This window comes from Eretmochelys imbricata, chromosome 5 (assembly GCF_965152235.1).
Source record: "Eretmochelys imbricata isolate rEreImb1 chromosome 5, rEreImb1.hap1, whole genome shotgun sequence".
NCBI lineage: Eukaryota > Metazoa > Chordata > Testudines > Cheloniidae > Eretmochelys > Eretmochelys imbricata.
Window position 1 is genome coordinate 17,973,633 of NC_135576.1, and position 25,476 is coordinate 17,999,108.

At 39.9% G+C, this 25,476-nt stretch overlaps 1 protein-coding gene across 1 annotated transcript in view; it reads left to right on the top strand.

Annotated features, from left to right (window-relative positions):
• DCC (DCC netrin 1 receptor) overlaps positions 1–25,476 on the top strand; it is a 948,458-nt gene that overhangs the window by 565,294 nt on the left and 357,688 nt on the right. Inside the window, exons 6-7 of the mRNA XM_077816218.1 lie at positions 11,853–12,007; positions 14,394–14,514. Of these exons, the coding sequence (XP_077672344.1) occupies positions 11,853–12,007; positions 14,394–14,514 (276 nt within the window). The remainder of the gene's footprint in view (positions 1–11,852; positions 12,008–14,393; positions 14,515–25,476) is intronic.

A 25,476-nucleotide genomic window follows, 5' to 3' on the forward strand; every position in this document is an offset into this window, starting at 1 on the left:
AACTGAAAATGTTTGGATACCTTTTATTCCTGGGAACTACTGCAATATAAATAACAATACAGATGCTCTTAGCTTTTGTTTTATTTTTTCTTTTATTCATGGGTCCTATCAATAACTTTCTATGCACATAACTATTCTTAAAGGTTTTCATTATAGTATCTAAATCTTTCTCAGTTTACTACTTTACAATGTATCTGCCAAAGAAACCATATATGTTACTAAGGGTAGTGTCATCTTTAGTAAAAAGAAATCCTTCTCTAAAATTTGGGACATACATAAATTACCAAAAGTGTGCGTATATAAACCTCTTCAGATATACAACCAGCTACAAATGAAACTCCCTAGACAAAATAAAACACACACACACACACACACACACACACACACAACCAAACTCAACACGTAAATAAGCATATCAGACAATATCAAGCAATCGCTGTACTTTCCAGGTATCATCACTGAGCTGAAGGAAATGGATGAGCAGATACAAGGGTATCGAAGAAGGATTACAAACTTCAGGCCATATTCTACTCTCAGTCCCCACATAAACCTCTCACTGACTCCAGTCCAAACTCCCGAAGCGGAACAATGTAATCTGGATTATGACCCTTTTTTTGCATGAGAAAAGTACAGATCCCGTAGTTTGCTTATGGGAAAACATGAACTGATAAATATACTGCACCCTTAGGGCTGGTAAGTACCTCCCTTAGCTTATCTTTACTGAATGCAAGGCAGTTTCTTTTTCTTCCCTCATTTTCTGACTGGCATAGTTATAAATGGGGATAACCCTGGTATCCTAACTGCCTTCTTCCCAGCATGAGCCTGGTGTTATATTCATAGACCTAATGACGTGGATGTATGTTTTTTGCAGACTAGAAAAATACAGCAATAAAGAAAAATGGGGGAGAGGGAAACAACTCTGTTTTAGGGTGGAAAACGAATAGTCTCACAAGTAGAGGTCAGACTCCTTGCGTTTGTGTGTTTATATACAGAATAACTCATGGGTATCTACGAATTACAAGTCTATAAATTCATTGTGGGTTTCTGGTAACATCATAATAAACTATACAAGCAAAGATTGAGTGGTTTATGATTTTGACAGACTCTGAAATGTATTCATGGCTTGTGAGCTACACAGCTCCCATTTTTTATTTGACTTTAATGCATGGATTAGACTAAGACAAATAAGACAAAAGAATTAATAGATTAATATATTTCCTCTTATCCCATTTTTGTCCTTCAACTCTCTTATATCCAGTTAAACGTCTTGTATCTTCTTGCTGTTTCCTTGACCAAGATGCAGCCCAGATATAAATGGGCACAGCTCCCTCTGACTTCAGAGGCAGCTACATTCACTAAATTTGCTCTCAGTGTTTTTCTCTCAACTCCAGTTAAAACAACAACAAAGACCCCACCACAAATTGCTTGAATTAGAATGTACTCACCAATGTTCCCCTTATTAAGGATTTTTATATGAAAAACAAATCACAGGAGGCATTTCCTTTTTCTTTTATTATTATGAGTTATTTGTATTGTGGTAGCACCTGGGAGCCCCAGTCATGGATCAAATCCCCATTGTGTCAGGCATTGTACAAACACACAACAAAAAGGTGTTATCACTCCCCAGATGTTTACAGTCTAAGTATGTATACAGTGGTGTTGTAGCTGTGTTGGTCCCAGGATGTTAGAAAGATAAGGTGAGTGAGGTAATATCTTTTATTGCACCAACTTCTGTTGGTGAGCGAGACAAGCTTTCGAGGTTACACAGAGCTCTTCTTCAGGTCAGTTGAAGCTCGAAAGCTTGTCTTTCTCACCAACAGAACTTGGTCCAATAAAAGATATTACCTCACCCACCTTGTCTCTCTACAATCTAAGTATAAGACAAGAGACAACAGGTGGATATGACAGACAAACAGGGGTGCACCAGGAAATAATGAGACAATATCAGTCAATAGGATAGGCAGTGGTCACAGCACCCCAGCTGTCTAATTTAAGTAAAGTTTTAAAGCAGTGTGAAAAAGTTTGAAAGTAGTGCTTACTCACTGTCTGTGGTGCCTCCTGCAAACGACAAAGCAAGAATTCACAAGCCACTCTCAAGATTCTGCATCCATTTGTAGCTCTGCTCACGTTGAGAAGTCCCTGAGAAATGACAGTGACTACAATCACAAAGCCAAATTTGGAGAAGAGTCTAAGCTGATGTATCTTCTTCTGATCCCCTCACGGTGTGCGTTGGAACAATTTAGAATCTGTTGGATTTACTTGCTTTCTCAGTGTCTCACCCACATACCAATCTGCAACTTACATTCTCACCCATCTCTGAATTTGATCCACTGAGTCTATATGAAATCTATTTTACAACACCTTACACATCACCTACACAATGTCAACGGGTGCCTAAAGCATCAGCTTGAAAGTTGCATCTGTAGTATTGCGGGGGCAAGATCAAATTATGATCTTTGTGTATAAAAACCAGTAACTTATGGGAGTGACTTTTGGGATGTTAGTGATATATGCACTGCATGGTCTGCAGTGTTAAACTCCTGTACGTTCCTTGAACTATCATTGCCGCTATAGCTAAGATACCAGAGAGTGACAGGTTGGTAACTATTTATATGTAAAGTGATTAGACCAAAATCTGACATAAAACACCAGCAGCCCACTAGGGATCAAAGCAGAATTTGGCCCATGAAACATAGCTGCACTGATCAAAAGCTTTATCTTTATAATTTGCAAAGGTAAGTATAAAAGTAGTGGATTGCTTTCTTTGGGAGACTCATCCTTCGACGATAAGTGGGTCTAAATCTCTCCCAGCTCTCTGCAGTCAGTTCAACTTATCTCATTATTATCTTGCACTCCCCTCGCCTCCCCCTTCATTTTGTTGTATCTGTCTGTTGGCTCTTATACTTTGGGCTAGGGATGTCTTTCTATTGTTTTTTAGTACAGTGCCTAGCACAATAGTGCTAGGGACACTAGGTGCTACCACAATACAAAGAATAATAATGACAGATTATTTTGTTAACCACAAAATAAAATAAATGTATACAATAGCAGTTAGTTTTTGATAAAATATTATGTGTGCAGCTAATAGAAACTATAACTGCAAAGTACTAAGTGGCCTGTCTTTCTTTGAGTGTCGTCATGCCATGTTAAGATATTTACAAGGCCCAGAAACCCAATATTTTACTATTTGTGTATAAGTATTTACATTTAAAACCCTATTCCCAATGCCAAGTGGAATATACTCTAGCAAACTCATTATGATGGCAAGTAATAGGGTTCATTGTGGAACAGGTTATTTCACCCACTTTGAAGTTTCCACTTTAAATAACCAGTTTATATTAAGTATACAAATAACACCCACAGCTCAGTGCTAGTGGTCAATACAGCCTCCTGTGTGGCTGAGGAGATTCAGGACTCTGTTGTAATGACTATAAAGGCGGGGATATTTTATGAAGGACACTGGATATGGACCTTGTGGATCTCATTTTCTAACTGCCAGGCTAGCACAGAACGCAGCCTATGCTGTGTAGAATCACCACACACTGGGTCTCCCAAAGTCCTGGGTGAGACTTAGCTGGCATGGAAGTTCAGTCAGATTTTCTGATTGACGAGAACAGTGACAGCAACTATTTGAAACTCCTAATTTTAGTAATAAATTAACTGCTTCAGTGCTGCTGAATGTGTGAGTTGGATAAGGCAAAGCAGGGCTTCCTTGTGGACCTGGTGTGGTACCTTTGAGCCACTGATATTCTAACTGAGACAACCCTATGATGTTCTCCCACTGCACAGAGACAGCGGCAAGTACCAGTTGGGAGGGGCTAGTGGTTTTATTAACTCTCCTTTTATAAGCCACAATAGAAATCCTGACGCTTCAAACATGACCTGGACTTTGAATATTAATATGTTCTTTATATTTCTGTCACAGGCTGAAAATTGGGAATTTGCAAACTACACATGAAAACCCATCCAATTTTTGTCATTTGTTATTCACAAACACACAGTGCATGTACCATATTGTGAACTATGCCAGGATACTCTCACACACTTAAAACAACCAAACAAAACCAGCCACAAAATAGTGCATGGAGATTTTTTTAAATGTTCACTGACTTTTAGGAAAAAGCAATGGTAAAAATCAACAGCTCTAATAATAATAACATTGTACTAAGAACATCTTTCATCTCAGAATCTCAAAATGCATTATATGTTTAATTAACAAAAGTTTGCACCACTCCTTTAGGCAGGCATATATTATCCTCTCCCTCCCCCCCCTCCCCCCGTGTATATATATATAAACAGCAATAGAGAGATTTTGTGACTTGCTGAAGGTAACAAAGTGAGTCAATAGTACAGCTGTCAAGATATCATAGAAGTCCAGTAAATTTACCTACCCACTAGACCAGTGGTTCTCAAACTTTTTTTTGTGTGGACCACTTGAAAATTGCTGCGGGTCTCGACGGACTGCTTAATGATCTTTCCAAATGTTGTTTGTACCGTTAGCTAACTATTGTAAAGCGCTTTGGATAAAAGTGCTATATATAAAAAAATAATAATCATTAGTGTTTTCTGTGCTACAAATAAAAGCACACAGCTCATATTTTAATATCAGTAGTCTTACCTTTCTAATGCGATGGATGTGCCCTCTCTTCCCCGCCATGGCAGCCCCCTGAGCTGAGGCTGGGAAGGAGGGGGGGTCTCTCTCTCTCTCTCTCTCTCTCCCCCGCTGCAGCAGCCTCCAAGCTGGGGCTGGGAAGGAGGGCTGTCTCTCCCTGGCAGCTGCAACCCTGGAGCTGGGGAAAGTCGCCTTTCTCTCGCCGCCACAGTCCTGCACATCCCAAATTCCTCCCAACCCCTCTTCTCATCCCGCTGCCCCCTTCCACCTACCTCACTATATTAACTGCCCAGAGGCTGCTGAATATTCCCACTGTATAGAGCAAAACATATGTTACATTGTAGGCAGTCTGTTGTACTTGATACATCACTGTGAAGTGCTATGGAGAGAAGCTCCAGCAGATCATTCTGAAATGCTGGTGGAAAAACTTGGAATTTCAAAGCAATGGAAACGTAACCTTACATAGACTAAAGAACAGAAGCTGGAGTGGAAAAAAGGAGCCTTTGGTTCATTGATGCCACTTCCTAGACCAGAATTAAAAGATGGTTTCTAGTTATTTACAAGTAGGCGAAACACGTGAATATCTATTCTTGACTCCATTGCATAAGTCTATCTGCTCATATAAATAGAAAAGCTCTACAAAATTATTCTTTAGAGGAGTCATGTGGCTTACCTCATGTTGTTCCTCTTCTACAGATTTGAGTTGGGAAGTTATAAAAGATTCTTGTTCCTCATTCATTCAAAACACCAATTCAGTGTTCCTAAAGTGAATTGAAAAGTGATTTCTCTCTGCTTTTTAGCTAGTAAATATTATTGCCTATCACTGGAGGTAATGTGAGGTATATGGGAGCTCAGATTAGAAATTGAAGTTTGCTGGACTTGGGGTTAATTTATTTCTGGCCATGAATCTATGCTTTGGAATCAGTTTAGTTTAAATCACTATGACTACGTAATTGGTGAAGGATTAAAATAAATACCTTATCTACAACTATACAATATCACACCTATATTTTGATAAGCATGACAGGAAACTGACGCTAAGAAGCTTTCACAAAATTAAAGATTGTGGATGCTACTAGCTCTTTTTATACAATACGATATGAATTGGTATGATATTATGATATTTCTGTTCTCTGTTCAACAATTCTGTGTATTAAAGTAACTTATAGTATTGCATGTGGCTCAGTTCGTACCTGTATCCCTTCCATTCTCCTGCTAGTGTTCTGGGAGATTAATTCTGTTTCATTTCTTCCGAAAACAACCTATTTTCAATTCTAATCTATTGCTGGGGTATATGATTGCCTACCAAGAGTTCATTAAAAAGAAGCATCTGCCCCATGTAGTTCTTCTTTCTCTCTCTCTCTTGTGAGGAGGAAATAGTCTGTGGATTTGAAAAGTTTCTGCTGCTGAGTATTTTTATTAAAGTATGCCTCGCACTTGGAGTGACAAGTGGTGAGATGTGTGGTGGTTTTGAGATGCTGCAGGAGTTCATTCCATCCTTCGATGGCCCCTCAGAAAGATCTGAGTCCTGCATAAATGAGCTTTGCTCTTCCAGCAGAGCATTCTCTTATATCAGAGAAGAGCCATGGTTCTTGATCAGAACATCTAACCCAGTATCCCGTCTTCTGACGTTGGCCAGTGCCAGATGCTTCAGAGGGAATGAACATAATAGGGCACTTTTGAGTGATCCATTCTCTGTCATCCGCTCTCAGCTTCTGGCAAGTTGGAGATTTAGGAACATCCACAGCATGGGGCTGCATCCCTGAGTATCTTAACTAATAGCCATTGATGAACTTATCTAATTCTTTTTGAACCAAATTATACTTTTGGTCTTCAGAACATCCCATGGCAATGAGTTTCACAGGTTGTCTGTGCATTGTGTGAAGAAGAACTTCCTTATGCTGGTCTTAAACTTGCTGCCTATTAATTTCATTGAGTGCCCCCTAGTTCTTGTTATGTGACAGGGTAAAAAATACTTCCTTATTCACTTTCTCCACACCATTCATGATTTTACGGTCCTCTACCATATTCCCCCTTAGTCATCTCTTTTCTAAACCAAACAGCCCCAGTTTTTTAATCCCTCCTCATATGGAAGCTGTTCCATACTTCTCATCCTTCTTGTTGCCCTTCTCTGTACTTTTTCCAATTCTAATATATCTTTCGTGAGATGGGATGAACAAAATATTCAAGGTGTGGGCATACCATGGATTTATATAGTGGAATTATAATATGTTGTGTCTGAGTATCTGTCTCTTTCCTAATGGTTCCTAGCATTCTGTTAGCTTTTTTGACAGCAACTGCACATTGAGCAAATCTTTTCAGGGAACTATCCACAATGACTCCAAGACCTTTTTTGAGTTGTAACAGCAAATGTTGACACTGTCCATTTGTATGTATAGTTGGGATGATTTTTTCCAATGGGCATTACTTTGCACATATCAACATAGAATTTCATCTGCTATTTTGTCATCCAGTCACCCCATTTAGTGAGATCCCTTTGTAACTCTTCACATTCAGCTTTAGACTTAACAGTCTTGAGTAATTTTGTATCGTCTCCAGTTTTTGCCACCTCACTGTTTACCCCATTTTTCAGATAATTTATGAATATGTTTAATAGCACATGTCCCAGTACAGATCCTTAGGGGACCACACTATTTACCTCTCTCCATCGTGAAAAATGAGCATTTATTCCTATCCTTTGTTTCCTATCTTTTAACCAGTTACTGATCCATAAAGGGCCTTCCCTCTTATCCCATGACTGCTTAGTTTGGTTAAGAGCCTATGGTGAAGGACCTTGTCAAAGGCTTTCTGAAAGTCCAAGTACACGATATTTACTGGATTACCCTTGTCCACATGCTTGTTGACAGCCTCAAAGAATTCTAATGGCTGGTGAGGCATGATTGCCCTTATAAAAGCTATGTTGACTCTTCCCCAACATACCATGTTTATCTGTGTCTCACTCTCACAGATCTTGGGAGACAGGCCAGTCCTTGCTTACAGACAGCCCCCCAACCTGAAGCAAATGCTCACCAGCAACCACACATCACACAACAAAAACACTAACCCAGGAACCTATCCTTGCAACAAAGCCTGTTGCCAACTCTGTCCACATATATACTCAAGGGACACCATTATAGGACCTAATCACATCAGCCACACCATCAGAGGCTCGTTCACCTGCACATCTACCAATGTGATATACGCCATTATGTGCCAGCAATGCCCCTCTGCCATGTACATTGGCCAAACTGGACGGTCTCTACACAAAAGAATAAATGGACACAAATCAGACGTCAAGAATTATAACATTCAAAAACCAGTTGGAGAATACTTCAACCTCCCTGGTCACTCAATTACAGACCTAAAAGTCACAGTACTCCAATAAAAAAACTTCAAAAACAGATTCCAAAGAAAAACGGCAGAATTGGAATTAATTTGCAAACTGGACACCATTAAATTAGACTTGAATAAAGACTGGGAGTGAATGGGTCATTACACAAAGTAAAAACTATTTCCCCATGCTAATTTTTCCCCTACTGTTACTCACACCTTCTTGCCAACTGTTGGAAATGGGCCATCCTGGTTCTCACTACAAAAGTTTTTTTTTCTCCTGCTGATAATAGCCCACCTTAATTTATTAGTCTTGTTATAGTTGGTATGACAACACCCATTTTTTCATGTTCTCTGTGTATACATATCTTCCTACTGTATTTTCCACTGCATGCATCCGATGAAGTGGGTTTTAGCCCACGAAAGCTTATGCCCAAATACATTTGTTAGTCTCTAAGGTGCCACAAGTACTCCTCATTCTTTTTGCTGATACAGACTAACACGGCCACCACTCTGAAATGTGTCTCAGATAATTCTTTTCTTTCCTATAGTTTTGATCAATTTGCCTGGTAGTGAAGTTAGACTTACCAGCCTGTAATTGTCAGGATCGGCTCTGGAGCCTTTTTAAAAATCGGCATTAATTTAGCTATCCTGGTTCTGGACCTTGTTCTTTTAGATATTCCCAATCATTAAGCACCCTGACTGAGCTGAGGGGGAGGTAGAGAAGAAACTGGGAAAAGGACAAGGACAGGCTAAAGGGGTGCCCAGGATAGTGTCACCATGTTATCCCCTCCCCATCTTAGCGAGAGAGAGATTTGCTGGTGCTAAACTGGGTGTCAGCTCCCTGACACCACCAGGCTATTAGTCACCCAAATACTTTCCTCATGGCTCTGCCAGCTCTTACTTTGCCTTGCAGGTTAACATCTGGTGCTCCTCTGAAGCATCCCTCTGTAATGTCCAGCCCCTATCACTGGACACAGTAATTTGTGAGTCCCAAGAGAACAGCATACACACAGCTTGACTGGTACAACTCAAGGCCATGGAGATATAGCTACAGTGAAACAATCCTAAATTTATTATCAAAGATTAAGACTTAAGAAATAATGAGTAAGGATAATGACTGGAAACAGAAATGGTTACACATATAAGAAAAAAACATAAAATGCAATCCTAAGTCTACACTTATTAATGGTTACCGCTCCTATTTAATAAAGTAGACTTTGTCCCAAGAGTTCAGTCTTTGACAGAGTTTCTGGTTTTCAGTCATAACCAAGCTCCAAATTTTCATGAACAACCCACACCATTCAAGGGATTTCCTCCATGAATGTATAACAAAGTGCTTTTCTTTCCCCCTCCTTACAGTCCAGTAAACCTTTGAGGAGCCCTTCTGTTGTTTGTTCTCCTGTGTGCTGACCCCCATGTTGACATCATATCCTTACTGTGACTTGGAATGCAAATGTAGCTCCCATTGTGTTTGGCTTACAATTCTTAATTTACATCAGAGATAGGAGTAGGTGAACGGCCATTCTTTTGTCTGGCAGAAAACCTGTTTATTATCTTTGCCTTGTTACACAGTTTAAAATATATTTTAGTAGGTACACATAATTTACACACCATCTGTAGATACATCTCACAATGCTAATGGTGACTAGTGTGTCACTGTGGCTTTCATTTAATGCCTTGATATTATCTGTGAATAAATGATATTGAAGTGTCATAGAATCATAGAATATCAGGGTTGGAAGGGACCTCAGGAGGTCATGTTAGATGTAGTGAGTTTATCAGGTCTGATAGGAGTTGCTGTTATAGAATGGTGAACCCTGGCATTGAGAAGTTCTGAGGGTTTCAAGGGTCCTGGGCAGAAGAGTCTATATAACTTCTAGATAATATTCTCCTTGGAACCTGGAGTAGAACGTAGGATTCCTGAGTCATAACATTACTTCCTTTGTTGCACAAGTTGAAGGTATGTAGTGAGTGAGGCAGGAGATTGCAGGAAGAGTAAGGATGGACTCATGGTTAAGGCAATTAAATGCCACCCTGGAGAACTGGATTCTATCTCTGCCTGCCACAGATTTCCTATGTGATTTTGGGTAAGTCACTTAAGCAAAACTTTACACAGGAGACCACAGTGTTCTTCATTTTCTAGGTGGCCAACTTGAGATCCTGAGGTCTAATTTGCAGAAGTGCTGAGCACTCACAACTGCAATAGATGTCTGTGAAAGCTGAGTTTTGAACATGTAAAGTGCTATATAGTGCTGTATACTCTGAAAAAAAATCAGATCCTAGGCATTGCAAGTTGGGCAACCAAAATTATTGGACATCTTTGACCTTTAATTTCTTAAAGGTCTTGGTATCGCAGCTCCCCATCTGTGAAATGGGGATACTCGCCCTCACCTCACAGGGATGTTATGAAAATTAATTAATTAATTTGAAGTGGGCAGAAACTATAGTGATGAGTGCCATAGAAAAGCCCAGGAGGAAATTTTTAATTCTATGTTGAGAACTGGGTTTGAACAGTATGCAGTAAATAAGGCTGCAGTGGAATGTCGGTAGTGGTTCAGAGACAATCTACTATGTCAATGTGGGCAGCCACAAGCTATGATACACATTGTTGAGAACTGCAGTTTCCTGGAGGTCTTTGTGCCTTGAACATCCTTGATAAGAATTCTGTGGCTTGGCTTGACTGGACTGCGTATGCCAAATAAATAATAAAAAGGCATAGGGCCACATGTTGAACAATGAGGAGAAAACAAAATATTGAATAATGGCTAATAAAGCGAGTCATGTCCATTCTGTGCACTAAAAGAAGCAGGAGACCTGTGGCCATTTAATTAAAGACAGATACATAATGTATAAGCACAAGGAGTCATATTAAGGTTGCACAAGCAATCTTAATTCTGATATTTCCTAACTTTTGAGTGTGTGATTTTGCAACCTTAATAGTCTTTTCATGTCAGTCCCCCCCGCTTTTAATGGATTTAGATATATTATAAATCAGACATTGGAAATGGTTGCTTGAGAAATACAATTGCATTTTCTGTTCAAATGAGAAGCCATGGATGCTACCTAGAAATGAATGTAATCTGGCTTCCTAGCAACTATGAATATTCAAAATAGTGAACATTGTTCCCCTGTGAAAGATGATGAACTGTATGTGAATTGTTTTTTCTGTGACAGGGATCTCATTAGAAATTTGATGTTATTAGCAGTTTTCCTCAAATTGCAAATCTCCATCATACCAGTATTATGGTAATGATGAAATTAAATTAAATTAGCATATCATATACCATACTGCAAAAGTGGGAATACATTATAGTAATACAAGGCAACAGATAATTGCTATCTTAATAAGAATTTGTCCTCAGCAAAAATAATCCAGATTGTTTCTTCTTTCTATCATCATGGACAAAATTCATTCTTATTAGTGAAATCCTCATATTTTGTAAATCCAGTCATAAGTTCCACTTGGTTATATGAAACTGTTTTCTCAAGCCTAAATATACTTCATTCTGCACTGTGTACTTGTCTAAAAGCTACTTACCTGCATATTAATGTGCATGCTTTTGGCACCTGGTCCATTGAATGAGCTTTGGATCAGGCCCCTGGTTACTCAAGGTGCTTATTGTGTATATTTCACACAAATCTTACATACTCTCCATACTGGGTTTTTAAGCTTTCCTTTTTGTAAAAATCATATGACTGTTAAATTGTATTCACTAAAATAAATGTTTTCCCTGGTATTTGATTTTTTAAAAAAAAAAAAAAACAGGGCTTGGGGAAATAATTTGATTTGCAGATATGTTTTCTATTTCTGTCTAATATTTTCCAGGCCTAGTGAAATTATTAGGTTGCTAAATTTACATTCACATCCACTCACTATTTGTTTTGGTTTTTATCTCTCTCTTTGCAGTTCCTCCGTGGTTTTTAAATCACCCTTCAAACCTCTATGCCTATGAAAGTATGGACATTGAGTTTGAATGTGCTGTCTCTGGTAAGCCTGTCCCTACCGTGGATTGGATCAAGAATGGAGAAGTGGTCATTCCTAGTGATTATTTTCAGATAGTGGTAATTATCTGACTTTTGTCATTGCAAATTCACTATTTGACTTATTTTAAAGTATGTTTTTATTTCTGATTTGTTCCTTCTTTTCATAACCAGTGTTTTAACTAGTTTAGCAGAAGCAGGAAACAAGCAAAACTAAGCAAAACTGATTAAAAATCTCTCCTGCCTCCTGGTGGACAAAGGGGATATGGCACCAGAGTGCACTGTTACCATCTGACCCAAAGCACACTGATTTCACTGGGATTTGGATCAGGCCCTTACTCTTTCATTCAACAGTGGTTTAGATTTTTGTTTAGGCTCTCCTCCAGAACAGAGCATTGACCATAACTTCATGTCATATTTTCAATTAAATTATTATTTATCGCCTATTATTGATAAAGTGCCATCAGTGTCATGTATGATGCTTTACTACAGACAAAAAATGATAAATCCCTGCTCCGAGGAGATTACACTTTCAGACATAAGTTAGTAAGGGATGACAAACAAAGGGAAGGAAGCGAATGTGGGCGGATGAAGAATACAACAGTGGTCAGTCATCAACTGTACTTATTGTTAAATGCACAACTTCTTAATCTGTCCTTCTAAAAATAGATATGTTTAAATTTGAAGATAGCGGATCAACAATTACAATGGAGGTTAGTGATACTTCACACATCTGCATGGGGCCTTTCTAGCTAGAGAAAACAGGCTGTGAGCCACAATGCAACAACGGGGATAAACTCGGACAAAGGGGAAACGGGGCTTAATATCCTTAAGCCTCTGTTTTAAGGATATGCTGCAGTACGCATTTTAAGTAATCATAAGTGAGAAAGGTAGAGCTCTTAAAAGGGAGCTAACAAATGCCATTTGGAATTCACAGAAGTGTGCAGATCTTGTATCTTCTTAGCAATTTCTTTTCATAGGAGTTAAAAGTGAAACAGATATTTCTGCCACAGGTATGACATTCAACTGGCATCCCTCCCTGCATTGTTTTCAAATCTGTTTTAGAACATATTTGCTGAACTTGATCTTTCAATGACGATCCATCAGTTTCTTCAAATGCAAAGTATTTTCACCACAATTACATTAATCATGATAATGGTCATTTGACATGACCATTATCATATGACACAAGTTTGTCGCCATAGCACATAATTGGTAGTGTGATACCATGTCACATTCCCATCTTTTATTACCCAAATAGCATTATATGTGGGGCATTAAAAGTTAAACATCAATGGTGGAATTCTCAAAAGCATTGGCGTAACTAGTCTCATGAAAGTTAACGATAGTTTTATCACTAATTTCAGTGGGAGCAGAGTTGAGACACTGTAGAGTGCTTTGGAAAATCTCATCCCTAATATATCTATCTTTTGTTACAGCATGATAAAAATATCCACAGGCCATGAGATAATATTTTTCTTTTGATGACTTTGGTATAAGAAAGTTAGCATGTCTCATTCATATAGATCAGATTGCAATATTTAGTGCCAATTTCCTAGTGAATGCCCATTCTAATCAATGAAATGGACTATGTTCCTGTAAATTAAACTTCTTCCAATGAATAAAGGTTGGTTTTTACCATATTTTTCTTGTGGAGAAGATTTACTCAGTTAGTTATATGGAATCACAAGTTCATGCTACTTTATGCAGCATCACTGTTTGTTATGAGGAGGATCAGACAGCAATCAGTGTACTTGCCAAGGAATGGAAAGTCCCTTTATTATTATTATAATGTGGAGGGGAATTATCCTTTCAATTTTTATTTCCTGAAGAAATATTTATAGCAAGGGAATCTCTCTTGCAGCATTTTCTTATGCAAAGAATTGTCCCTTAGAAGCCAACATTTGCCACGTCACTTAATTCTGCTAGTGCTAGCAGCAGCTAAAACTGAAATCCTGCCCATCAGCAGCACACAATGAGTGACCCTTCTGTTGCTGCTGGTCTTTGGGTCTCATGACATGATGTAGGATCTGACCTTCAGAATGCTGTTTATACATAAGGTACAAAAGTTGGAAGTTCTTTTTTATCTCCCCTGCTGCAAAGAGCCAATACAAAGCCCTGTTCCCCACTCAAGTCCCACTCTAGCTTTTAATATGGTGTTTAATTGTTGCATAAGGTGTTGGGCTGGCCCTCCTCTGTCCCAGCGTGAATAAGGGCACAAGCACCATCCTTGTAACAGAGTAGTGCAAAGAGAACAAAAAGAATCAGTTGATTCCGATGAATGTGCATTTTATTACAATCCACTGGAGACAAAGACATTACGAACGGAGGCTGACGTTTCCTAGTACTCTCTGCTCTTGTTTCACGAACAAAATATTGTTGAAGCTCCTTAGTAAGCGACATTCAGTTTGACAGTTTTTTCTAATTATTTCCCTCCCTTTCCCCTCTCCCCTCTTTGTCTCTCTAGGGTGGCAGCAACTTGCGGATTCTGGGCCTTGTAAAGTCAGATGAAGGTTTTTACCAGTGTGTAGCTGAAAATGATGCCGGGAATGCACAGATCAGTGCACAGCTAATCATCCCTGAGCCGGGTAAGATACAAAGGACACAGAGAATCATATCAGTGATTAATACAATTAGCATAAATCCTAGTTGGGCATCTACTATTCCTCCCCCCACACTTCATTCTCAGCCATGTTAAAAAATATTTAGCTAGCTGGCTGGCTTGACTTATAACAGTGTGTTCCTTAGCACTAGGGGAGATGCAGGTCTGTCTTGGTGTAACCTTGAGACTCTCTGTCACTGGGACAATTACAGATGCTGGGTGCATCCCTGAAGTGACACTGGAGGTCAGAATCTCAGCATGAAAAATCAAAGACAGTGTCTTCCCTTTCAACCACTGGTTTCATCTTGCTGAAATATGAGAAGAGGTTGGGGATTATAAAGGGCCAGGGGGAGTGTGTGTGTGTGGAGGGGGGAGATGGAAGAAATAGTCCAAATGGAATGGAGAATAAAATATTGTATGGCTCCTCAGCGAACACTCAGAATATTTGTCATAGGGGAAAAGGTAGGTGAAATTTAGCACTGTGATGGCAGGGGTAGCAAAGAGGACTGATTGAAAGGCTGGTGTCTCTTATACAACAAGGGAACAAAAGTGTGTTTCTGTGGCCCAGAAATGAGTAGTTTCACAAGAATTATAAACTGTCCTTTCTTGTGCCAATACCGATGGGGTTTATTTCTTTATGGAATATTAAACTGTAAATACATAAAAACTATGTATTCATTTTAAACCAGGTAAGGTAAAACATGTATAAATGCCTTTAATGTGCTTTCTGTGTTTTATATGATAGTTATTTACTTGAAGTGGGTTCTGCTGTGTTTGTTAATTATGTAGAATTGTGTCATTAAGCTGTGAGCAAGTGAATATTCAGAAATATAGGCTACGCCTACACTTGGCGCTATGGCTGTGATTCGCAGCCCAGGTAGAAATACTTGAGCTAGCTCTCTCTGAGCTCGTGTGCTAAAAATAATAGTGTAGCTGCCATAGTACGATAAGTGATGAGGAGTGTCATGGGCTAGATGCCCCCAGCACTAACCCCACCTGGACCCCGCAGGTACATATTTGGGGTGGCTGCCCATGCTGCCATAGCTATGCTACTATTTTTAGCATGCTGGCTGGATGAGAGCTAGCACAGGCATGTCTTTGCCAGCTGGGAATCACCACCCTAGCTTGTGGCGTAGATGCAGCCATAGTTCATTCACACCCTGACCTGGACTGGAAAAAGTAGAAAATTGGCAGTTCATAGTTGTTGATAGATTTTAAAACCAGAAAGGACCACTTTCATCATCTTGTTTGACCTGTTTTATAGCACATGCTATAGAATTTGTTTTGAAAAGTGTGCACAGAATAATTTTAAAATTGTAAAGCTTTACTTAAACGCTGCCATAATTTGAAAAAAAAAACAAAAACACTGTTCTCCACTAGTGGCCCATAACTACAGTAACACACCCACCCTCTGTAGTGTTTTAGACAAGTAATATGGAACACTCTAGTAACATTGTAATGTGTTGTTAAAGACCATTGATTTCCTGAAAGGCTATGATACTGCAAGCCTTTGTCCTGTGGGCAGTAATGTGCCAGGTAGTTGCACTGCAGTGCAAATGCAAGTGGTAACTCCAGGTGGGCACAACCAGGGTTAACTGCTAGGTCCTCACTAGTCTCGAGTCCCTGGCATAGCATTTCCCTCACAACAAGTACACACGGTAAACAGAAAAGGGAACAGGACCAATGTCCTTTCTCTATCTTTGTTCCTGAGTACAGAATGAATAACTGCTTGAGCTCAAATTTTAAACCTCTTAGCAGTTTGTCACTCCCATTCCCTCTCCCTTGCTATCAATCCCTCCTTCATTCACTCATTCTTTCTCCGACCAACCCATGTCCAAAATGCAACTCCGGCAGCACCTGGGGAAGCCATGGATCACTTCCCAGCCCACATCCCAAGCCAGCTCCCTTGTGCAGTAATCCCCCACTGTGAGCTGTGCCTGCTAGCAGGGGATGCAGCTACGCAGTGACATTGCTTCATGGGAACCCTGGACAGAGGCATGATTTTCGTCCTCATTGTGGTAATGAGACACTTCACTGTGCAACTCTCCTCTTAGGCCTGACTCATGCTATTAATAGACTGGATGTCTGCACAGCAGGATCAGGCTACACTTGTGCTCCCAGTATGGCTCATCACTTTTTTACTTGGCCTTTATGCACTCAGCACTCTGCACCTGCATAGTGCAGAATCAAGCCAGATGAGTATTTCTCTCCTTCTGTGCAGAGTGTTACCTTTCCGTTGGGGGAAACATGAACATAAGAAGGTGCTTAAAGAAAAAACCTTGGCACAGTAACTATAGATAGCACATAACCCCACCGATATTTAAGATGGGCAGCTGGGAGCAGAACGATATAATGGTACCTAAAAATAACTTCATCCCTATTAAACATCATAATGGGGGGAAAAGAGGGTTTTTTGTGGGGGTGGGGGGGGAGGAAGGGTTTGATTTTTTTTTAAAGCTGAATCTTGCATTTAGCTCATACTTCTGGAATATATTTAGACAGGTGCAACCCTGGAGAAAAGGGGCCATCGTGAACTATAATGTAGTTTTATTTATCAATAGGACCAGTCTAAAGGAAATGGGAGAATTCATTACTGTTTCCACCTAGATGTTCAAATGCTGTCAGTAAATTCTGTACTTTTGGTCAGTGTTTATTATGTTTGGCATTGGATTAGAATGAAAGTAAAAGAAAATGAAGACAAAATCCTAAAGAGCTACGGGATACTATTGTAACTGTCTCCATTTCCCTTTATAAATGATGGATTACTTTTTCCTAGCTATTTAATCAGATCTTCAAACAATGCCACTCCAATTCCTCCGAGATGTTGAGAAGGCCAGCATGCACAGATGGCAGAGAAGCCAGCTATAAATACAAATTAAGTGCTGGGGCCGACCATGGTGGGAAGTACATAGCCCTCTCTGTTTAAATTTAGTCAATATACGGTCACCATATCTTTCACACTCAGTGTGAGCTCTGCACTGCACAGCTGTTCAGTTTTGGCCTGTCCACAGGCCTCAAACTAAGGGTTACCCCTAGCAACTGTGACAATCTGCTTCTTGTTAAGGCATAGACAATGACCTGTTAAATCCAGTATTCTCTGTTGGTGAGTATTTACAAGAGCCTAATGAAGTTTCAATATAGTCTTTTATAAATAGTTACCAACCTCTTTTTGTAACCATTAATTTTGAGGGAACAGAGTCCAAGACATGTAAAAGAGCTAACAGAGTTTTCTTTTTCTGATAGCCAAGATGAGGTTTATCAAAAAACCCCTAGGTAAATTAATAATCTTTTTATTCCCTAAAGTAACATTATGGGGAAAATAAATAGATGACCATTTATCCTCCATGAGATTCGTAAAATCATGGCTACTGGCATTTTAGTTAGTTGCAAATATTCTTGGCCAGCCTATGAACTTAAAATTAGGTGTGTCATCTATTCAAATGGCTGATGCATAGTCTATTGGAGATATCCAGTATAGTGTCTGGTAGGGGGTAAATCAGAAGATCTTAAGATTCTTTTCTGTCTCTAGTTATTGTGATCCTGCTCTGATACCAAATCTTTCTGTTGTCATTACACAAACGTGTAGCTTGATCATCTGATTCTGAGCTGACTTAAACAGCAGTTACTCCTGGTATACAGGAGTAACACCACTGATGTCAACTATAAAACCAGTGTGAGATCTGATTCAGACCCATAAATTATGTTCAGTGTAAATACAGTGGTATGCTGAGTTGAAACTAGACAACACTGAAATGAGTAATGCAAGCTAAATGGGTAGTGAGTTTACACAGATTATAGCCTTTCTTCTAGAATTCCAGATGGAATTGTTAAAATGTTAAATGCTATTTAAATATATATTGGTTAGACATTGGGGAGCAAGTGAGCCTCCTGGGAAAATTAACTGAAATTTTAGCTTTTAGCTGAGATTATAGTTATGGAGGCATTGTATTTAACATTTCATCATCTTTGAATTACATATTGGAGAAATTGCTCTTCTTTCCATAATGAAGGCTGCAATCATTGTCCTGTAATAACCATCCCCTTTGTATCCCTTAAAAAATAATAAATAATCACTTTGTTTCCAAAATGTTTAACTCTATCATCTTCTGCAGCTCAGCTTTCCTGGGTTCTTCAGCCTCCGCCTATGCTCCAAAGCTACCCTGTTTTGTTCCTGCTTCCACTAAAGAAGGACCATCCCTGTGGACCTTCTATAATCTGTAGGATCTGTTGTACACCTTAGAGGTTTCTAGATAAAGCCCCCAGTATGTACTTCATGAAGAGAACAGGATAGTTAATAGTGAGGTTTTTGTTAGTGAATTATTTATTTTTAGAACTGTAAAAAACATCATTTGTACATCTAAAAAAAATAAATATCATGGACATGCATAACCGCAGATATGATGGACATGATCCCAGAGGAAAATTCTCTCCAAAGAACCTGCAAACAATTATTATCTTAATGCCCATACTTTCACTCAGATCCGTCCTTCAAATAGCTTGGTGGGGTTGGGGGGGAGCAGCGGGAGGAGAATTATTTACTCCATAGTGTGCAAAAACAGATAAAGAAACTAATCAATATAATCCTGAAATAATCAACTCACATAAATGGATAATTGTCAATTATGTTTTTTTAATAAATTCCTTGTTAAACACATTTTAACTTATGGATATACACTTTACCATGGATACGTGAGAATATTATTTACCATTGGGAGCTCCAGACATTATAAGAAGTAGCTAACTTGAAAACAGAAAGATAAAGAAAATCATCTGTTACATAAAATAGCTAGACAACAGGAAACTACATGGGCTATTTATGTTACACAAGGAGGATATACTGTACTGGAAATATTTTAATAATTAGTTATTTTGTGTCCATCCACTGCTACAGGAAATGGGAGAGGCAGTTTCAAACTACAGACTATGGAGCACTGAGGGTTAAAAAGAAAACTTTTGGCAAGCTTCACTTCAATTTCATAATTTTAGATGTTTATATCTGAAATGTCATGGTGTTGTAACCGGGGGGTGGGTGGGGGTGTCCTGACCAAAAAGGAGATCATGGGCGGGGGGGAGGGTGTTGCAAAGTTGTTGAAGGGGTGTCCCAAGATTGCCACCCTCACTTCTGTGCTGCCTTCAGAGCTGGGCTCTGAAAGCAGCACCCTCCAAGCTTCCTGCAGTTAGAGGAGGTTCCTGGAGGTGGGTAGGATCTTCCCCATGCTGCTGGGAGTGCCCCAGCCAGGGGCTCCTAGCTGCTAATCCACACCAGGGACAGATTAAGGCAGGGACCCCTGACAGTTTGGGCACCCCAGGAAAAATGGGTGCTCCAGCACTGGAAGAAGCTCCAGGGCAGAAGCCCCTACTGGATCACACCAAGCCCCAGGAGGAAGCCCAGAGCCCAGGCTGCCCCAGATGGAGCAGTGGAGGAAGCCTGTTGCCTGATCTTTAGATTGTGTATTAATTATGTTGATTACTTAGGAATCCCCAGTTATTACTCTGAGGTTGAGAGGTTCTTGTCCCAGGATCAGGCCCAGTATTGTTTAAATTATTATATAGTTGGGAACCCCGATGTGCACAGTTGCAACACTTACACTGTAAGAACTCTTTTATATTTACAAATATAGTTTATTTAGCACAGTTGCAAACACCCTCAGTAAAGTAGATAGAGATACTACAGAATGTACATCTGCACATCCATATACTCACACCATCCCTTGTGGAACAACCTGAAATGTTAGCCGTCATCTTCCTCATCATCATCACCTTCTCCCTCATCACCAGTGGCCATCATTCTGGCACCTCCCAAGAGCTACATCTTTTTCCTACCACCCCTAGGCTGGAATGCCACTTTTATAATACGTTACGCTGATGCCATTATGTTCCATGCATATTCAGTAGGGGATTTTTTCCCTTTTCCTTATTTGTATTTCCTCACCTTACTAATGTTGGAGTGTCTTTTTTCTATAGATTAGTGTATCAATGATTTCAACTTATTATCATATATGTCAATTTGTTACTATGGCCCTTTTGTGGTTAGGTATCACATTTGTTATTTCTGTCCCAACCGGTTATTTCAGTTCTTTCCAACTTTCATGTTGTGGTGTACCTGTTAAGTTTAATAGGGTATGAACTTAGGAAGCCCCCTATGCCAACCTACTTCAATGCATCCTTTATGTTAAAGGTCACAACCATATAAGGACCTCATGCTTTAGCTCACCACCATGTATCTAGGTGAAAGGTCCCAAACATGTATGCTAACTTTGCTTTAGTTCAACATACAGGACTTTTTTGTAGGTCCCTTGCATTACAGCCAAAATATAGTCTATAATATAAACCTATTATAATAAAACAAATAATCAAGCCCATAAGAAAATAAGAAAAGATATATAGGCAAGCAAGCAGGCGAGCCTTAGATGTATCTCATGTACCTGTTGCATTACTGCTGAATATAATGCAAAGCAGAATATAATGCAAAGCAGTGACTATAATAAAGGCAAGCTAGCCCACTGGGCTACAAGCCCTCAGCTGGAGTGGCAGGGGGAAGAAGCCCCGAGCCTGGGCTGCCCCCGCCCCAGCTGCAGCCACCAGAAGTGGAAGCCCCCAGGGGAGGATATACCACCCTCATTTCTGTACTGCCTCTGGAGGTGGATCTGATCACCCCATCAAGAGTGGCAGTGCAGGGGAAGGACAACTCCTATTGCCCCCTAGCATGGCCAGACTAGCAGCTAGGAGCCCTGGGATCCCAGCAGCAAGGGAGATCAGATTTCATGGGGGAGGGTTGATTTCATGGTCCATGACACATTTTTCACATCCGTGAAATTGGTAGGGTCATACCCATCTACCAGATTGCAATGTCTGGAGTGGGAAGCCAGGCCCAGCCCCTTGGGGCAGAAACTGCCACACTCAAGTCTCCCCCTCCCCTTTCTCTGGGCCTTGCCTTCTAACTAGGCCAGGTTTAGGGTTGCAGTGCTGGGGCAGAGGGTGCTGCTGCAGCTGGTTGTTGCCCCCTTGGCAATTTAGTATAGGGTACAGTGACATCCTGACACCCCAATATTCACCACTGCCATGTAATTAGGATATGCCTTATACAAAGTATGCCTTGTGGGGTGTCTAAAAGTCTTGATCTGCTAGACAGTAATATGTAGTTGAATTGTATGTGCTATCATCATATGTGAAGTTGTGAAGTTTGGCTGTGTATGTGTTACTGAAACATGTTGTGAGGTTGAAAACACCCACAAGCAACCTTTCGGATGACAGTAAAAAGGTCACACAATGTTAATGGTTTTATTGCGGAGATGCACACAAACAAGGATTACCCCAGGAACCGTGTACAATAGAAACCTCTCAGAGATAGCACTATGCAGTGGAACTGTTTGACCCAGGTCACAGCGAAAGAGCTTTCCAGAAAGTGGGGAGAAGATATAAAAGGGGGGAAATGACATCATGGGGGGACCTCACTCTCTCTACAACAACACACCTGGAAACACCTGAGAAACAAAGACTGAACTGTGGGAAGTGATGGTCCCAGGCTAGAAGGATTTTTATCCTGTGTATGAAAACCTGAGAAAGCCAAGGCAGCTTGTGCCTTAAGTATGTGCCAGCCTGTTTATCATTCAGGGTGAGAATTTGCTAATTTATATCCTATCTATCTAGTATGTTAAGGTCACTTCATGATTTTTGTTTATTTACTAAGGTAATCTGCTTTGATCTGTTTGCTATCACTTATAACAACTTAAAATCTATCTTTTGTAGTTAATATATTTGTTTTGTTTTGTCTCTAAAACCAATGTGGAACTCATACTTGGGGCAGAAAGCTGTTGCATATATCTCTCCACATTGAGGGAGAGGGCAAACTTTATGAATTTACACTGTATGGTTCTCTGTGCAGCGCAAGACAGTACAATTTTTGGTTTACATTCCAGAGGGGGTGTGCACTTGCATGCTGGGCAATCCTTAGCTGAGCTATCCCATGCAGAGCTGATCTCAGCATCTGTGTGAATATAGCTGCATCTGGGTGTGTCTTTACCTGTGTGTGTGCAGGAAGGGGGCTTGAAAGCCTGTCACAGCAGCACAGAGTAAGGGGAATGCAGGCTGGTGGGACAGGCGGGCTCAGTGATGCTACATCCACCCACTACATCGCTGTTTTTAGCCTTATACTCATGTTTCCCCATTTTTTTCCTCCAGGTCAACATATTTAACAGACAAACCCTTACATTTTTCCTCAGAGGAAGGAAGAATGAGCTGGAGTTTGTCATCTGTGATGTGCAAAGGGACTAGCAAAGTTTACAATGCTATTTCCTGTAAGTTAGCCAGAGGTAGAGTGGTACAGGAGGAGGAGGAGTGGGAATTACAAGAGAGCTCTCATAAGTTGCAGTGCATGCTGCAAAAGAATATGTTTTATCTCCTTGCCTTCTCTTTGTAGACAGAGCGGTGTTTGGGGGCAGAGTTGTATGAGTGTGTGGTGTAATCACCACTGCTCACCTGTGGCAGGTCGGAGCTAGGGCCATCTCTCTCAATGTGTATACTAATTAATGGCGGGTGTATTGAGAATTTACTATGTCATTATCAAGCCTGGAATCCTGCTTCCATCAGTGGCTACTAACTGAAGCTTCAGGGGAAAGCCAAAAAATCCTAACATAAAGCATATAGCCAGGTGTACACTACCATAAATGAGATGGGGAATGGCTTCCTGACCCCATCATGACGTGTTTATGCCCTGAAACTTGAGAACTGATTGCCCTTGTTTTAATATGCATAGCTAGTGTGCTGTTCAAATGTAAAGCACCATATAAGCAGTAATAATAAGGATAAATATAAATTTTGTTTATGTATTTTATGATGGCCTTCACCATAATATCATGACTGTGAATTTATAATGAAACCATGCAAAAATGCTAAGTTAGCCAAATTATTTTTGGTTTAAAACATTTCCACTTAAGTTGCCTTGTGACAGAGCCCAGCCTAAAACTATCTGTGCTGAAAGCCTGATAGAAGATGTGTGCCTTGCTGAAGGCTGCCAACTTCAGGCTGTAGTAAGCCATCACAAGGAGCAATTTCCAGAGTCCATTTTCAAAAGTGATTTAATGAGGACAGATGATCCAGTGGTGGGGGCACTAGCTTTGCTTTTGGGAGTCCTTGGTTCAAGTCCTTGCTCTGTCACGGACTCCTCTGTGACTGTGGACAAGTTACTTAGCGTTGCTATGCCTCTATTTCCCATCTGTAAAATGGGAATATTAGCACATCCTTACATTAGAGGCGTGTTCTTAAAGATTGAGAGGTTCTCAGATACAACAGTAATGGGCCCATATATCTATATCTATCTACCTATCTATCTATCTATCTATCTATCTAGGAGCCAAAGTTCCACTGATTCTCAATGAGACTTGGACACCTAAGTCTCTTCTGAAAATGGGCTTTAGGGTAACATTTTCAAAAGGTACTTAATTCACTTAGGAACCTTATTCTGTTTGAAAGTTGACAGGACTGAGGCTCCTTAGTCATTTAGACACCTTTTGAAAATTCAAATTTAGAAAATAACAAAGATGAAAACATTAAGGCCCAATAGCAATATGATAGAATTTTACAAACTTTATTCTGAAAACTTAGTGTTTGAGAGAATCTCCTATCTATAGCTTAGAAGGTAGAGTAGTAGTTATTAAATTATATACAAATAGTTTAATTTAAAAATAACTATAAAAAAGGCTATGTTGTCCTCTTAAATTGATAGTTCTTTCTTAAACCCAGCTACAGAATCTAATGAATATGTTTTTTTTATTTCCTTAATAAATAATACATAATAGTAATAAATAATAGTCAGGAGAAAACTAGAAGGCATTTTACTAACACATTGTATTAAGTGATGCTAATTACAATATCCATTACTGTATATTGACCTTACATAGTAACTTCAGAAGAATCACAAGATGGAATGAATAAGTGCGCACTTAGTTTTAACACTTCAGGATTTGTTAGCATTTAATTTGTTAGGTAATAGCACTGAATTGACTATCTATGAGTATGAAAAATGATGTACTTCCTAGTCTCATATTAGTTACTTGCAGACAATTAAGTGTAATTATTATCACTTAATATAGGAACTCTTACTATAAATTCAAAGCCTTGTTTTTATTTTATTTAATTTAAACCTTGAAAAAGAAGAAATGTGTTGTGGTGTAAACAAGCGCAAGAGGCGAGGGCTCCTGCCTCATACTGAGAAAGACGGACAATTAGCAAGTTATCTCAAGTGCCTATACACAAATGCAAGAAGCCTGGGAAACAAGCAGGGAGAACTGGAAGTTCTGGCACAGTCAAGGAATTATGATGTGTTTGGAATAACAGAGACTTGGTGGGATAACTCACATGACTCATGCATGCCTCCGATGAAGTGAGCTGTAGCTCACGAAAGCTTATGCTTAAATAAATTTGATAGTCTCTAAGATGCCACAAGTCCTCCTTTTCTTTTTGTGCATACAAACTAAAATGGGGGCTACTCTGAAACCTGTCACATGACTGGAGTACGGTCATGGATGGATATAAACTATTTAGGAAGGACAGGCAGGGCAGAAAAGGTGGGGGAGTTGCATTGTATGTAAGAGAGCACTATGACTGCTCAGAGCTCCGGTATGAAACTGCAGAAAAACCTGAGAGTCTCTGGATTAAGTTTAGAAGTGTGAGCAACAAGGGTGATGTCGTGGTGGGAGTCTGCTATTGACCACTGGACCAGGGGGATGAGGTGGATGAGGCTTTCTTCTGGCAACTGACTGAAGTTACTAGATTGCAGGCCCTGGTTCTCATGGGAGACATCAATCACCCTGATATCTGCTGGGAGAGCAATACAGCAGCACACAGACAATCCAGGAAGTTTTTAGAAAGTGTAGGGGACAATTTCCTGGTGCAAGTGCTGGAGGAACCAACTAGAGGCAGAGCTCTTCTTGACCTGCTGCTCACAAAC